The 15,474-nt window shown below is 35.4% G+C and overlaps 1 protein-coding gene across 4 annotated transcripts in view; it reads right to left on the bottom strand.

Moving 5' to 3' along the window:
* LOC123552026 (transient receptor potential cation channel subfamily A member 1 homolog) overlaps positions 1-15,474 on the bottom strand; it is a 46,230-nt gene that overhangs the window by 14,581 nt on the left and 16,175 nt on the right. For all 4 annotated transcript variants that reach the window (XM_053541557.1, XM_053541559.1, XM_053541558.1 and 1 more), the window contains 12 exons: positions 14,612-14,800; positions 13,939-14,157; positions 9,711-9,810; positions 8,844-9,039; positions 8,354-8,537; positions 7,768-7,875; positions 7,044-7,132; positions 6,620-6,766; positions 6,180-6,291; positions 5,019-5,158; positions 4,634-4,749; positions 539-724 (listed from right to left, as the gene is read on the bottom strand). In XM_053541557.1, coding sequence (XP_053397532.1) covers positions 539-724; positions 4,634-4,749; positions 5,019-5,158; positions 6,180-6,291; positions 6,620-6,766; positions 7,044-7,132; positions 7,768-7,875; positions 8,354-8,537; positions 8,844-9,039; positions 9,711-9,810; positions 13,939-14,157; positions 14,612-14,800 — 1,786 coding nt within the window. The remainder of the gene's footprint in view (positions 1-538; positions 725-4,633; positions 4,750-5,018; positions 5,159-6,179; positions 6,292-6,619; positions 6,767-7,043; positions 7,133-7,767; positions 7,876-8,353; positions 8,538-8,843; positions 9,040-9,710; positions 9,811-13,938; positions 14,158-14,611; positions 14,801-15,474) is intronic.

Here is a 15,474-nt window from a genome sequence, read left to right as displayed (position 1 = left end):
CCATGAGAAAACCAACATAGCGCATTTGCGACCTGCATGGATCCAGACCAGCCTGCATATCCGTGCAGTCTGGTCAGGATTCATGCTGTTCGCTAACGGTTTCTCTAATTGCAATAGGCTTTGAAAGTGAACAGCATGGATCCTGACCAGACTGCGCGGATGCGCAAGCTGGTCTGGGTCGATGCTGGTCGAAAATGCACTATGTTGGTTTTCTCAGGGTGCGGCTCAATTTTCTGTTATGTCCGAAGGATGCCGAAATAGCAAACGAAATCACGTAATCGCACGGATATTGCCGATTGTCAGTACGGATCCATTTCCTTAATGATTTGAGGTACGGCCCCATACAGACTTTACAACTACAATCGTATGATAAAGCAATAATGTTTACCATATATGTTGATTCGCAAAAGGCATATGCAAGCATGTAAGGTATAATCCCTGAACCTTCATTATAGCAGTAGGAACTTTTAAAGGAATAGCTTTGTGTATTCCTGATTATATATATTTGCCATGCGTAAAATACGTTGGAATATCTTACTATCTTTCAATTTCATCTTTTCCCTTCGTCTGGTTGTTCTTTTTTCTCTCCATTCATGCATACTGTACAGATCGTCTAGGAATTCGAAGTTAAACTTCACCTGGTGTTTGTGGTTAAGTTTTGTCTGGCTGCCTTCCTCGGGTTTAGTAACTTGGATGCACTTATCAAATACCATTTCTGCGACCTCTGAAATACATAACACACTGCACCTGTTACAATGCACTAATACCACTTTGCAGGTAAATAATCAGAAGGCCGTCGGATAGACAGATACAGAGAGGACCATGTTTACCAAGAAATTATTCAAATTCAATACGTTATAACAGTGTTGAGAATAGCAAAAAATCTCTAAACCAAAGTGATATTTTGAAGAACATAAATAAAGTTCCTACCAGTCAAATAAAAATTGAAATATAGCCTAACATATGGCTAATGAAAGTTGTTAAATGATTATGTAGTTTTAACTGACGATAGATTTCTGGTTATTACGAACACTAACGAAAATAAGAAGTCACAGTTCCTTGAAGTGTTCCAAATAATCGGAAGGTGATTGCAATTAAATCTATGTAGTTTTAGAATACATCGATGTTCCCATAAGCTATATTTTAGATTTAGAGAAAACCTTGCTTCAATATTGTCCCACATTATTCGTAAATTTACTTTGGTTTAGAGATTTTTTGATCATGTGAATCCCCACAGTGTTATAAATGCTGTTGGCATACAGACACTAAATAGCCTGAGCACCTATGAAAAAATGGTAGTCGCATAATGGCGGATTCAAATAGTTCTCAGTTCTTTTTGCTGTAAGAAGGATTTTTCCTTGAAATCATTGCTATATATTGGTTGAAATCATATTGCAAGGGGCATCCGTGGCCGAGTGGTTAAAGTCGCTGACTTCAAATCACTTGCCCCTCATCGATGTGGGTTCGAGCCTCACTCGGGGCGTTGAATTCTTCATGTGAGGAAGCCATTCAGCTGGCTTACGGAAGGTCGGTGGTTCTACCCAGGTGCCCGCTAGTGATGAAATAATGCACGGAGGGGCACCTGGGGTCTTCCTCCACCATCAAAGCTGGAAAGTCGCCATATGACCTATAATTGTGTCGGTGCGACGTTAAACCCAACAAAATAAATAAACATATTGCATGCCTATACTTGACATACTGGTAGCATTTGCATGTTGAAAAAAGACTCCAAACTAATTTAAGATGTGAAATTTATTCATACACCCCTACCCTAAATTGTGTAAAAATTACGGTGTGTCCGTTTGACCAGAAATATTTTTCTTGCATCAAACATGACCCCTACTTTTCTTTGGATATTTTTACAGTATAAATGTTGCTCTACAAGAAACTGTAAGTTAAAGAAATTTAAAATGGGTCTAGGTGTGTATTGCAGCATTGTGAAAACTTGTCATTTTATATAGAATATATAGTGCTGGCTATTTAGTGTGTTATAACCTATAAGAATTGTTACCCGGTAGAATTACTAAAATTTTCTGTCGTCTGCAAATAAAAAAAATTGTAAACATAGCACATCAACCCAGACAATTGATTTTTGAAAGAATTAAGCAAAAAATAAATGATAATTCTATACCTGTGGGGGAAAAAGGGTGTCGGAAATGGCTTAGTTGTACGACAGTAAATAAAAATCCTAGCTATGGAAAAATAACCACAAAACTGCCTGGAGAAACTGTCAGAAAACAATATTATGTGCACAGACTTATGTGTCAGGTCACTAGAAATATTTTTAAGATACCCGAAGGCCTACACGTGTCGCATATATGCCACTTTTCTCTATGTGTGAACCCGGAACATTTGAGCATTGAACCCCAGTTCATAAATAATGAAAGGCAGAAATGTGGGGACCAATGCTTAGGCCATAAGTTTAGGGAGTTTTCTTTCAAGGACTGTATTCTATGGTATACAGTAGTTTACTATTTTTGTATAATATTTTTGATAAATATAGCACTATTATATACACAACTTATACAAGGCTTATTTACATTTGTGCAGTTAATATAACTTGTTATATGTGTGCAGTGCCAACTCAGCTGGCCACAAGGCAGCACAATAATTTTACTTATAACCATCTTTATTTCATCCTAATATCACACTCTCCAGTATGCATAAGCATGATCTTTTAGGTGTGGGGTGCTAGAAAAGTCAGGCTTGGGGTCAGTGAGACCATTTGAATAGTGTAAATCTGTATGTAATTTGTACCTATACTGGCGTGATGCAAAACGACTGCGTCTTGCTCGCGATATGTACCTAGTAGTTTTACGCAACTTGTCGTAGTACTCTGTTCTTAAAAGGTGTCTGATAACAGAAGAGCCATGTGACAGTTTTACACCATTTACCCTAGCTTTAAGGATAACAGTGTCAGCAAGCCCATGATTTAGTCTTAGAATCTGGCCATGGATACGGCCATGGCAGTTGCGGAGAAATGTAACATTTTTGGGCAAGCATGCATTATAGGATCTGTTCACTGCTTCACATTTCTGTGTAGATGTTAAAAATTTAGTTTTTTCTATGCTTTCTGGACCAAGGAGAATTTCAATACATTTCCTGAGTAAAGTCTCATCATCATCAGTCATTTTAAAGCCGACATTGTCTGGCATATAGTTTTTTGCTTTTCTGTAGTTGCCAGAACAAACCAAACTGTATTTAGAACATGAGGTACCACAGTAACCTTTGAAACATAGTACTATTGCTGAAATTATATTAGGCATTTTGTGTTTTATTACTTTCAAATTGCTTTTTTACTTCTTATGTGCACTTGATAGCTCTGAAACACATCTAGATTTAATAGATAGAGCAAATCTGTTTTTTAAATTAGACTTCTGTTTACCATGGAACATTTTGTCACTAAATGGTGCCCGGTTAATTTGCCTTTTTAGAGAATTTGCTAGGTGCCTCACATCTTTCAAGTGCACAGTTTTAGTTCCTTGATCTTTGTCTACACCAGAATGACCTTTAGAATCTCCATCACCTGTGTGGTGTGAAATCTGAAGATCTTTAGTAATATCCTTAGATACCATTTCATTCCATTTGAGCAGAGACCAGGTGTGCAGTATCAACACTTTTTTAGTTACATTTTGACATGAATAGTTGGAGAGAACTTGAATACCATGGCCATGAGATATGACTTTAGCTATAGAATGCAAAAATATGCAGTATTGTTGCATTTGAGATGAAAAAAAAAGACAATTTTCCCATTTTTACTGAAAAATAAGCTTTTTTTAACAAAAAAAAATTCACTAAACACTAATTTTGTTCTATATTTTATCACAGTTGCATAATTATAAATTTTTTTCAGTGTGGTTGTCTATTCCGCACTTGCTGGTGGTATATTTGATGTAATATCTTACGTTTTTTTTGAAAAAAAAACAGCGTTTAATGACTATATGTGATTCAGCCAAATTTAACGGCTTAAACCGCAGTCTTTGGACAAAATGATAGCTGTACAAAAATAGTGATTTTGAGAAAACTACTGGTTTGTTTGGGCTGAAACTTGTTTTATAAGCTGAAACTTCACATAGACAGCAAAAAAGCTGAAAAAAAAATTCCTTATAGGCATACAGACACTAAATAGCCTGAGCACCTATGAATAAATGGTAGTCGCATAATGGATTCAAATAGTTCTCAGTTCTTTTTGCTGTAAGAAGGATTTTTCCGTGAAATCATTGCTATATATTGGTTGAAATCATATTGCATGCCTATACTTGACATACTGGTAGCATTTGCATGTTGAAAAAAGACTCCAAACTAATTTAACATGTGAAATTTATTCATACACTCCTACCCTAAATTGTGATTGTCATTTCAGTGTAAAAATTACGGTGTGTCCGTTTGACCAGAAATATTTTTCTTGCATCAAACATGACCCCTACTTTTCTTTGGATATTTTTACAGTATAAATGTTGCTCTACAAGAAAATGTAAGTTAAAGAAATTTAAAATGGGTCTAGGTGTGTATTGCAGCATTGTGAAAACTTGTCATTTTATATAGAATATATAGTGCTGGCTATTTAGTGTGTTATAACCTATTGCTCTTTCTTATATGTTGTCGCTTATATTCATAAAAAAGATCATTTTACCTGGCATTTTTCTGATAAGCCTTCTTAAAGGGGTGTTCATCATTCCCTTCTCTCTCACAGTATTCCTTAGCGCATACTTCCACGAACAAGATTTAATTATTTCTGTCGCCACATCCCTTTAAAACAAATGGTAAAACCTGTCAAATACTTAATCTGAACACAGATTTTTGGTGTTATCGTCTTAGTGCTGATTTACGTTCAACACAAGAGTGTGTTATCGAATATCAACTATTTTTGACATAAAAATCCCACAAACTAGTCTATCACTGAACAGCCCATTTTCTTGTTTCCTTAATAATCGAAGGACTACTTTCTCAAAGTTTGAAAAATAACCAACACATTTTCAGTAAAGTGTACGAAATTAGTTGGGAGTTGGAATACGTACTGATGATCCTCGATTACTGACAGATCGAGACAATTATGGCCGTCATTATTACGTAACGTGACGTCAGCATTCATGTCCTCAATAAGATAATCGACAACATTAGCATGGCCATTGTTTGCAGCCAACAACAGTGGCGTCATCTGAAAACAAGTAATTTTATATAGCTTTTGCATTGCCAATGCTCATCTGTAAGTGCTTGACATAAGAATGCAAGAAAAGAGTTAAGGCTTTTGGCCTTCTTACTCATCTACAGAAAATGAAAAATGTATAAAGTTTTCAAAGCTACAGTTACCAAGAAACAAAACAATAAGCAAGAAATACCAAGTTCCTACGTTACAATTTGCCATGACACAACGCAAGAGATAGTATTACTCCTTTGTCTACTTCTTAATCTGATTTACTCAGTTTAAAAGCTATAGCTCATATAGTGTTCAAGGCCAGTGGACCTAAAACATCTGACCAGTAACTTCCAACTTTCTAAGTACATGAAAAACCGTAATTCTGAATGAAATAATGCAAGCGTGCAAAGTTTCAAAGCTACAGCTCTAAGTTTTTGCAAAATAATGGATACCCAAGGTTAACGCAGACGATCAAGTGACGACAATGTCTCATAAACTGTTTCCAAAAAATAAGATGAGCTAAAAAGGTAAATGTCCCTACACCGTGACCACGCCGGTACAGGTCGTTTGAATTCAGCTGACCACCAGAATGTAGGAACGGCTTGATTGGACTACTACCATGTGAGCATGGATGTAAAGAAAGATGTCCCTCTTTCAAATGCGAATCATATACGTGTTAGACAAAGCACAGTTACTAATTTCTGTGCGTACGGAATATCTACTAGTCGAAGAAATACTGCTTTATTTTTTCATACCACATCGCATACTTAATTAAGACACCTTCTTGCCTCATTTCACACGTACAGAAATGTTTATTTCTCTAGAATAATAATACTTGTTATGTGCTTACGAATCAGAGGGAAATATCGGTCCCGACGGCACATGCACATTGGGCGGTGACAAGGCAGGGTGGGTGCCAGATGGGTTTTGCCGGCATGGGTAAAGTCACCGGAAACGCCAGTCCAGTGTGCAAGAAAAAGTTAACCATCACCAAACTTAACTAAAATAATGTCATCAAAATCTCAACACTTATGATACCTACATTTAGTTTGTCTGTGGCATCAATACTTGCATCCGATTCTGCCAAAATCTTTACTGTTTTCAAATGCCCTTGAGCGGCTGCACAGCCCAGTGGTGTCCTTAAGGCGCTGTTTCTGTAAGTACAGAATTCCAGTGAAAATGTATCTCTTTATCCGAAGCGGCCAACATCACAAAATAAACACAATGCTTTCATCTGCAGTTTTCCTATTTGATATGAATAACACACCTAGCCTAACATTATCTAAATCAATTAAACAGCTGCAATGATGTAGGTGTTTTGAGGTAATTCCGCGACGTATAAGTACACACATCAAACTTTGGTATCTATTTCAGATTTGTTGAAACGAAACTCCGACTAGAATGAATTTATTAAGACTTCAATCGAACAATTATTACTTTTTTAGTTACTTTTGCGTAAATTGACAGTTTATATGACTCTACCTGACTTCCGCTTCAGCGCCTAGATTGAGCAATGCTTCAACAAGTTTGATATGACCTCCCATGGCGGCAAGGTGTAGTGCAGTGTTTGAATCCTCGTCCCCGTCACTCATTGTGTTCTTTTCCTTGTTCACAATCGCACGGACAACACTGAGGAGTTTATATCAAAATAAGATGTGATGCTGTTTTTAGATTAAAAGTATGCATATGTATACATTACAATGTTCTCAATCTAAATGAATTACCAGGAGATAAAACAGAAGATACTGATGTGCAGAAGCTCATTATCATAAAAAATGAAACTTCCGTTAAGTAGTAGTTTGAATGTACGTCTGAATACAAATGACATTTTTTGTATCGAGTAAATAGCGTCTTTACATATGGCGTTTTCAGAGAAAATAAAGCCTAATGCAGAACAGTTTTATACTTTGTCCATCCGTTTACAGCTGCCATATGTATAGGTGTCTGCTCCATATCATTTTTGCAAAACAAATCCGCGCCATTGTTTAGCAAACACTGAAATGAACAAATGTAAATTTAAGTTCTCAGTGTCGTACATTCTGTCAAAAAACGTTCGATTTAACAGCTGTCATTATAAAAAAAACAGCATATGATCGTATGCGGGTTGAGCGTCTATTATAAATACCTTCTAAAATCAAATGGCTCTTTGAACACCAATAATATTATTTCCTATCACAGTTAATATTATTACATGGACATGACAGTCTTATATTTTTGCCAAGAAGTAGTTCTGATAACAGACAGATTATGTTTCTGAAAATCTCTATTTGAGCCGTACCATGACAAAACCAACATAGTGGGTGTGCGACCAGCATGGATCCAGACCAGCCTGCGCATCCGCGCAGTCCGGTCAGGATCCATGCTGTTCGCTAATAGTTTCTTCAATTCCAATAGGCTTCAAAAGCGAACAGCATGGAGCCTGACCAGACTGCGCGGATGCGCAGGCTGGTCTGGATCCATGCTGGTCGCATACCCACTATGTTGGTTTTCTCATGGCACGGCTCATTTGTCTTATTCCGGGACCAATCATTACATCACGAAAACAATGCATACTATATATTTCTTTTCCATTTTAAACACCAGCTTGTATTATAGTAAATCAGAAAAAGCACCGTATGGGTGTCACTAACTTTAACAATCCTGAGATGGCCAAGCTTTGCTGCTATATGTAGGGGGTTATTACTGCATTCGTCTCTGTGATTTACCATGTACTTCTCACGGTTATGCCTTAACAAAACCTGTAATATAAAACAGTGTAATTCAAAGATATGCAAAAAAAGGTTTATACGAGACAGTTAACAATCTTGAAAATACAATTTTGAAAAATGTCGAATCAGGATAAATGGACGAATTAATACTGGTAATATGCCTACCCCGTTGAAGCAATTCAATTATTCAGACGGTTTGTGATTTTCAAGTCTTTGGTTTCAGATTAGATTTTCAGGAAATGAAAAAAATCATTTTCTCCTACCACAACACTTGGAAGTACAAAGTGCAAATGATTTTCCAAAAGAAATATAAAAGGTTTTTGTTGTCAAAAGAAAACTTAAGTATGCTCAGCATAATGTATAAAACTTATTTTCATTACTGTTACGTGTTTACTTTTGAAAGAAGAGAATATTCTAATTGCGAAAAGTTTGTTTTCTAAAGAACAAAAATGTTCTGGTTGACGAAAAAGAAATCAATGAATATAATTCAAGCTGAAAATCGCCATACTTCTAAAACTTCTAGCTGATTTTCCTCTGCTGCCAAATATACTGCAGTCCTGTCGTTTTTGTCCTCTACAGACAGATCAGCACCTCTGTCTATCAACAGCTGTACTGATTTTGCATGACCGTAACATGCCGCCAGCAACAACGCCGTGAAATTGTCTTTGTCTTTTGCTTCTAACGTCGCGCCACTAAAACGTTGAAATATAAACAGTTGTAATGGAACGTTATAAAAAATACTTCTATTTTGAAAGACGCGCCATTTAAAAGGGATTTTATCGACATTTCATGACATATACACGTAATTAGATATCAAATAAAAGCAAAAAAGTAATAAAACCTGACAATAAAAGTAATATCAGCCATTTGTTTGGTATGCTGGCCGTCGAGATCGTTACTTTATAAAGTAAATTTATAACACTGTATTTAGAATCAACTCTTTTTTCATGAAAGTGTATTTCATAGATATAGATATATAACTATTAAAGTAAACCTACTTATCTAGAAGGCAGGTGATACATTCGATGTTGTTGAACAATGCTGCTTTATGTAATGGTGTTTGATGTTCGTGATTTAAAGCATTTATTTTGGCACCCTTCTCTATCAACAACTGGGCAATCCGGAGGTCGCCTTTGATAGCTGCAAGATGTAGCGGGGTCATGTGCCATTTGTTTATCGTATTTATGGCTGCACCTGGAAACAGTGAAAAATAAACCATCTGTGGGAGTTTTCAGATCAGATTTGTTTTCGTAAATGTTGTTTTGAAACATTTTTTTGAATAAGCAAAATTCATGTAAAGAACTAAAAACATGCAGTCGCTGATCAATGGCACATGGTAACTGTAAGACGCTCTTTTTGACAAGATACGATACTTTTATCTATGAATTTACACCTAATATAATAAAAAGCTATAGACAGATACTGATTGGTAGACATCTGAAATTACATATTTTTCATTCAAGTAAGTTTAGAAAACCTTATTTCGTTGTGTAAGGCTACTAACATAATATTCAAAATTAAAGTGTGTGGTGATTACTAAGAATATAGGAAATTGGTCGCATTTTATGTTTAAAATGTGGAGACCACCTTCATGAGAACTTTTTAAAACCCATTCAATGCATTTCATACCCAAACGAAAACGTTCAGCTTCCCGCCCGAATCAGGTTTTAATTGACGCATTGCTGCACAAAATTTGACAATCTGTCGTGTTTAAAACAGAGTACGTTCAATACATGCTTTCCGGTGATTATATTACACACGTCTTCGATTTTGTTAAATGTGTTTGTTTTCCTTAAGGCCAGTCACATGATATATGTTTTCATTTTATGATGACACATCTATTTAATCTATTGAAATACTAATACCTTTATTGATACAGTTAATTGCAAATTTGTATCTCCCTGACTCTACAGCCAACATTAACGGCGCGTTTCCGTCCTCGTCTTTGTCCGATAATAACTCCGACTGAAATGTAAATAAAAAGGTCCTAGTTAGAATTTTAATTACGTTGGTTTTTTTCTCTTGATGAGCACCATTTATGGATTTCTTCATCAATGGAATCGGTCGATCCAGTTGTTTTTTTTTTCCTTTCACGCACCAGAATTCTACTTCGTCTGTTGAAAACCAGACCCTGGTATCTGACTTTTTTGAAATTTTTCAGGAACTTGAAAAAACTTCCTCAAACGTATAAAAATGTTTATTTTTGTACCATTTCTAGTACTTTGGTGACAAATCACATTCTTTAGAAATTAGGAAATGTTTCTACTCATTTGCTCTTAAACTGAGGACAAATTTGGACAATTTTGTTTTGGCATTATAACTTTGGAGTTTTATCAGCATTTTCTTACAGGCAAAACACCTCATTTTCAGATAATATGTTTTGGCTTTAAGCAGATATAACTTTCCTTCTGCGCCTCTCCAGCCAAAACATTTCAGCTAAAGATGCGTGTTTTTGGCATTCATGATTTCTGAAAATCTGATAAAGAATAATATGCCAGAACCTAGTATATGGCCATAACATACTATAGCTTTACATTTTTTGGGAATATTGTTTGCAAACTGCGGGCCAGCCTATTGCATATACCAAAGCCATAGTTTGGTTTTAATAAAAAGATTACATAACACGCATTTCCATTGTGCTATATTATAGTATTTATGTATACACTGATATGGCAATGCAGTTTGTTTTAAAAAATCACAGATTATCGGACAGAACAGAGTAACTTGGCGTGCGGTATTTTGGTTGTAATACATATTTATTTTGATTCAAAAAAGTTTGATCTAAAACATAGTAACTTGAAAAAAAAAGACTTTGATGATACTTTATTTTGATCCTTCAAACAAATCTGTAAATATTTCACGATTGATTTCAGACCATTATACTTGAAATCATCATATTAGGTAAATATGCATTTTTACATTTTATTACGTGTCACAGAACTTAAATCTAACATAAAGTAACATACACGAGTAGTTTACGCCTATGGTATATACTGAAAATCTTATGGTATTCACCCAGTAAGTAGTAATTTAAAAGATATTATCGCATTAGTACATGATGCAGTCAGTAGTCATTATAAATTTCATTTATATCATACTTCTTGCACTCTGTAGTCATTACACAGAAATATCTTTTATCATATTTGGTGCCATTACTAGTAATAATAAACACGTAGGTCTCGTCAAAAAGTAATATGAGTTACATAATAAATGGTAAGTAATATGATTTACATAATAAATGGCATATATTGAATACCTTATTATTCACCCAGTATGTAGTCATTTAAAAGACACTATTGCATTCGTACATTATGCAGTCAGTAGTCATTATAAATTTATATTATATCATACTTCTTGCAAATCGTAGTCATTACACAAAAATATCTTTTATCATACTTGTTGCTATCGCCCGTTATTAAAAATGTAGAAAAACTGTAACATATACATCTCCTCAAAAGTAATACATGCTTCCTTTTCATAGTTCATTAAAACACGGATGGCTCTGCACCCACAAAAATACTTCTGCTATAAAATATTTCTGTTATAAAAAGAGTTTGTAGCCGTTAATAGAACAAGGTAATTATCTACAACACAAGAGCTATTGCTGTTTTGTAAATATTTTAAGACTGCACTGACATGAAGTACTGTGAAGTACCTTAGTGTATAAAGGTACTTGTGAAAGTATATTGTACTTGGTTCCAGTCATAGTATAAGCATATACTGTTCTTAATCCATGTCAGTATCATCATCCGTTTCCTGTCTATCTGGTTCATGCAGACGTTCCTTAACACCCTGGCTAGCAGATAATCCTTTGTAGTAATCATGGAATTCCATAGGAATTACACTTTGCTTGCACAAAGACATTAAGTCCTTTTTCTTTGCACTTGATATTGGGAGCTTCCCTTTATATAAAGGTTGAATGGTCTCATTTGGACGCTTCCTTCCAAGAAGATTTACTTTCTCGAATTCTTCAGCTTCATCAAAATGGTACTTGAAATAGTATTTAACTGGATATATATTCTTCACCACTGAGTCTAAGTCTTTTCCTAACATTTTTCTTCCAGTTCTCCGGTGTCGATTTTCTCTTTCTGAACAGTTTCTTTTTCATTGGGGATACAAATTTTGCAGCCTTTTTCGGGATTTGATGCACAGACGCACTGCTAACGCTAGAATCAGGTATGTCAGTACTTGCACTTGGTAATGGTGTGGCTACAAACTGTTCAGAGTCACCATGAGCAAGACTTATGCAGGCATCATAATGTTTTAGAATGTCTGGGATTGAAATATATGCTAATTTTATTTCATTATGATCGTCATTTGCCTTTAAAGTTGGTTCAACAATAATCTTTTGTTCATCTGGTTTGCCTGTGTATATCTTTGCTTGACCAATATCCATCATTCTTAATATTTTCTATTTCAGAGAGATATTCAGCAACAAATTCCTCCTCTTTTTCGGGACCATACGTGTCTATTAAGGACGTATGCTAGAATTTGGTGCGAAAATTTTCCCAATAACAGAATTTCTTCAAACTTTGGATATTGAAGGACAATCATCTAAGAAACAAAAAAAATGCAATAAAAATCATAGGTCACCGGTATCAAAAAAGAGTTATCTGCCCTTGAAAACGGCATTTCCCCAAAAATGACGTTTTCAAGGGCATATAACTCTTTTTCGAATCCGGTGACCTATGATTTTTATTGCATTTTTTTTTGTTTCTTAGATGATTGTCCTTCAATATCCAAAGTTTAAAGAAATTCTGTTATTGGGAAAATTTTCGCCCATCTCATATACAGGGAATTCTAGCATACGCCTTTAAGAACCCCATATATTCCACTGCATTTTCTTCTAAGTGGGTACACACTGAGTTTCTTAGTTGAAAATGTGATTCTGATATAAGGTCTGAATAGCATGCTGCTTGGAAAAAACAGTTCCCATCGGCAGGAACCTTATCCCGTTTAAGTCCTTCATCATTTAAGAATCGGTCTAAATGCCCTTCGTTTGCTGCTAATAACGTCTGTCTCATTATTTCTTCATTATAGCTCAATGTCTTCAAGCGCTCTACATCTGCCTCTCTATCAGAATGAGCATGAATGCTTGATACTGCCTTGCGCTGTTTTCTGGTTGTGTGTGGCATTTTCTTTGAAGTTAATTTCTGAACAGTTTCATTCCATGATTTCTTCAACAGTTTTTCCTTTTTGTAACGTTTTTTGCTTGAATCTTACAACTCGGAATAATTTTGTTCCCTTATTAATCACAAAATGACTAAAAAATGTCATTCTTGAAAACAAAACATACACTCCTGAAATCTGATATACCATGTTATCAACACCAATTAGCCCTTTTAGAGTTCAAAAGAGAGCTGTTAAAATGTATCATTGATAACTGAGACAATCTGGCATTTGAAAATTGCAGATACTGTCCTTAATCTCCCAAAACCAAAAACAATTAGCCGTATGTATCACAGTCTGGCAGATAAAATATGGCAATATTTGACTAGTAAACATTTCGCATTTCCAGATGCTAGGTTGTGGCATATTGAGAAAATAATTATAATTCATTCTGATGAATGCCATAGGATACTACTACCAAATGATATGTTCTGGTTTAAATGTATGTTTCATATACTCATATGTTAATGAAAACCAAACCCTTGTATGGGTGAATGATACAATCTGGCATGATAGTTTGCCACATAAGTTGAAAAAAATCATAGTATCTATGTATGCTTGGTTCTGGCTGAAGAAAAGATCGATATTATGAGATACGACATTTGATCTCTGATCAATAACTCGAAAACGAATAAAGATCTAGAGCTCAAATTTTCACACAATACGTATTTTCGATGTAAAAAAAAGAAAATACGAAAACCCAAATTTCAGAAAATTTGCTAGATACCACCCTCTGGTTTTTAACGGACGACTTGTATTTGACCGTTGACAGCGGTAAGATTGTAACTCATCCAAAAAGTCAACCCAATGACATCTTTTCTTACTCTTTTCCGGGAATATTAGATTATAACAAATTAATAGCACAATAACAATGATTTACACCGAGACAGACTTTTTTTTGAAACTTGAAAAGTTGTTATATACCAATTTATCAGTGTCCCACTTGTTCCCGTTTTTGCAAGAGTCAAAAATAACTCTTAATATCTTGGTGTCTCCGACTGTTGCGGCTTCATGCAGCGGGGTAGACTGTTCGTCATCCACACACCTGACGTCAGCTCCAGCCAAGATAAGCTGCCTTGCTATATCAGACTCGCATTGACAGGCTGCCGTGTGCAATGGGGTCATCTTCTGGATGTCTTTGGCCTTTTGATAACAAAATGAAAGTTTTTCTTCAAATCTATGATTTAGCAATAAAGAAAATAATCTTAATAGGCCAAGTTACAGTTTTACTCTCTCTTTTTTTTTGTAACCAAGCAGCAGTAAAAAAGAAATAATGGATGCTGTTGCATTTTCATTCATGAAACTGTTTCACGTGATAAAACGTAAAACTTGGCAAATGAAATTGCAGAAAGCAACTGTTTAGACCCCAACAAAGACGTCATTGTAACAGACGCATTTATGGTGCTTCTATTATGCTATTTCGTTGTTCTGTTTGGTATTTAATTCCGGACACTAATCCATAGTATATATGCATTTAACACAATCAAGATAGATTTTTGGATACATAACAATGACCAACATGTATTTTCACTATTGTACTTTCATTATTATTAATTAAAATGAAACAAACAAAAAAAAACTGTAAATCAGCACTCACATTTACAAGTGGCATTTCTTCTGTAGCATACATGAGAAGCTGTTGGCATGCAACTTCGTCACCACGTAGAGCAGCATGGTGGAGCGCTGTAAGACCATAGTCATCCTGATGTGTGACGTCAGCACCGTGATCTATCAGATAATGTATCGCGGTGGCGTCTGGATCTATTTGCCTTCCCCCAAGTAATGCCTGTAAAAAATATATAGGGAGATTACTTTTATGTTTAGGAATGTTCATTAGTTTGTGGAAAGTAGAATGCCAGCATTATAATGAAATATATAATGGCCACTGCAGGCAAATAAACAAGTAGGCCTGCAATATTACGTGTAATTTTCGTTAGACCTCGTGAGGTATTCACATGTGCATTTTTTTTACTTCAATACAGTCACAGCGGAAGTTTAAGCAAGTAACACCATATACACTTGCTTCATGTTCATACAAATGGCGGAGGGTATGTCGTTCGGCGAACAGTGCTGATCTATATCGTGTAATAAAGAAAGAAGAAGGCTTACCCGGTTCTACACCAGGTACGTATGGTTTTTATTTTTGGAAAGGATATAATTTCGTGACAGAAAGAGTACAAGGATTATATATGTACTATTTTTAAGCAGAAAGATCATAATATCAATGCGATTTCCGCATCCTCCGTGTTTTACGGATAATCATTGGCGCGTTAACCTATACGTCCGAAGGATGCCAAACTGCCTAACGGAAATACGTAACAAGAGCTGTCCGTAAGACAGCCAATGCTCGACTATTCAAAATATTGTCCCAGAAGCAGAAAAATATTACCGAAAATGTTAAAATATCAAGAGTTTCAAGTTCAAAAGGGGGCATAATTTGACCAAAATGCATGTCAGAGT

The sequence above is a fragment of the Mercenaria mercenaria genome, chromosome 4, assembly GCF_021730395.1.
Source record: "Mercenaria mercenaria strain notata chromosome 4, MADL_Memer_1, whole genome shotgun sequence".
Taxonomy (NCBI): domain Eukaryota; kingdom Metazoa; phylum Mollusca; class Bivalvia; order Venerida; family Veneridae; genus Mercenaria; species Mercenaria mercenaria.
Note: the sequence above shows the minus strand (reverse complement) of the source record. Positions and strands in the feature narration are given on the sequence as shown.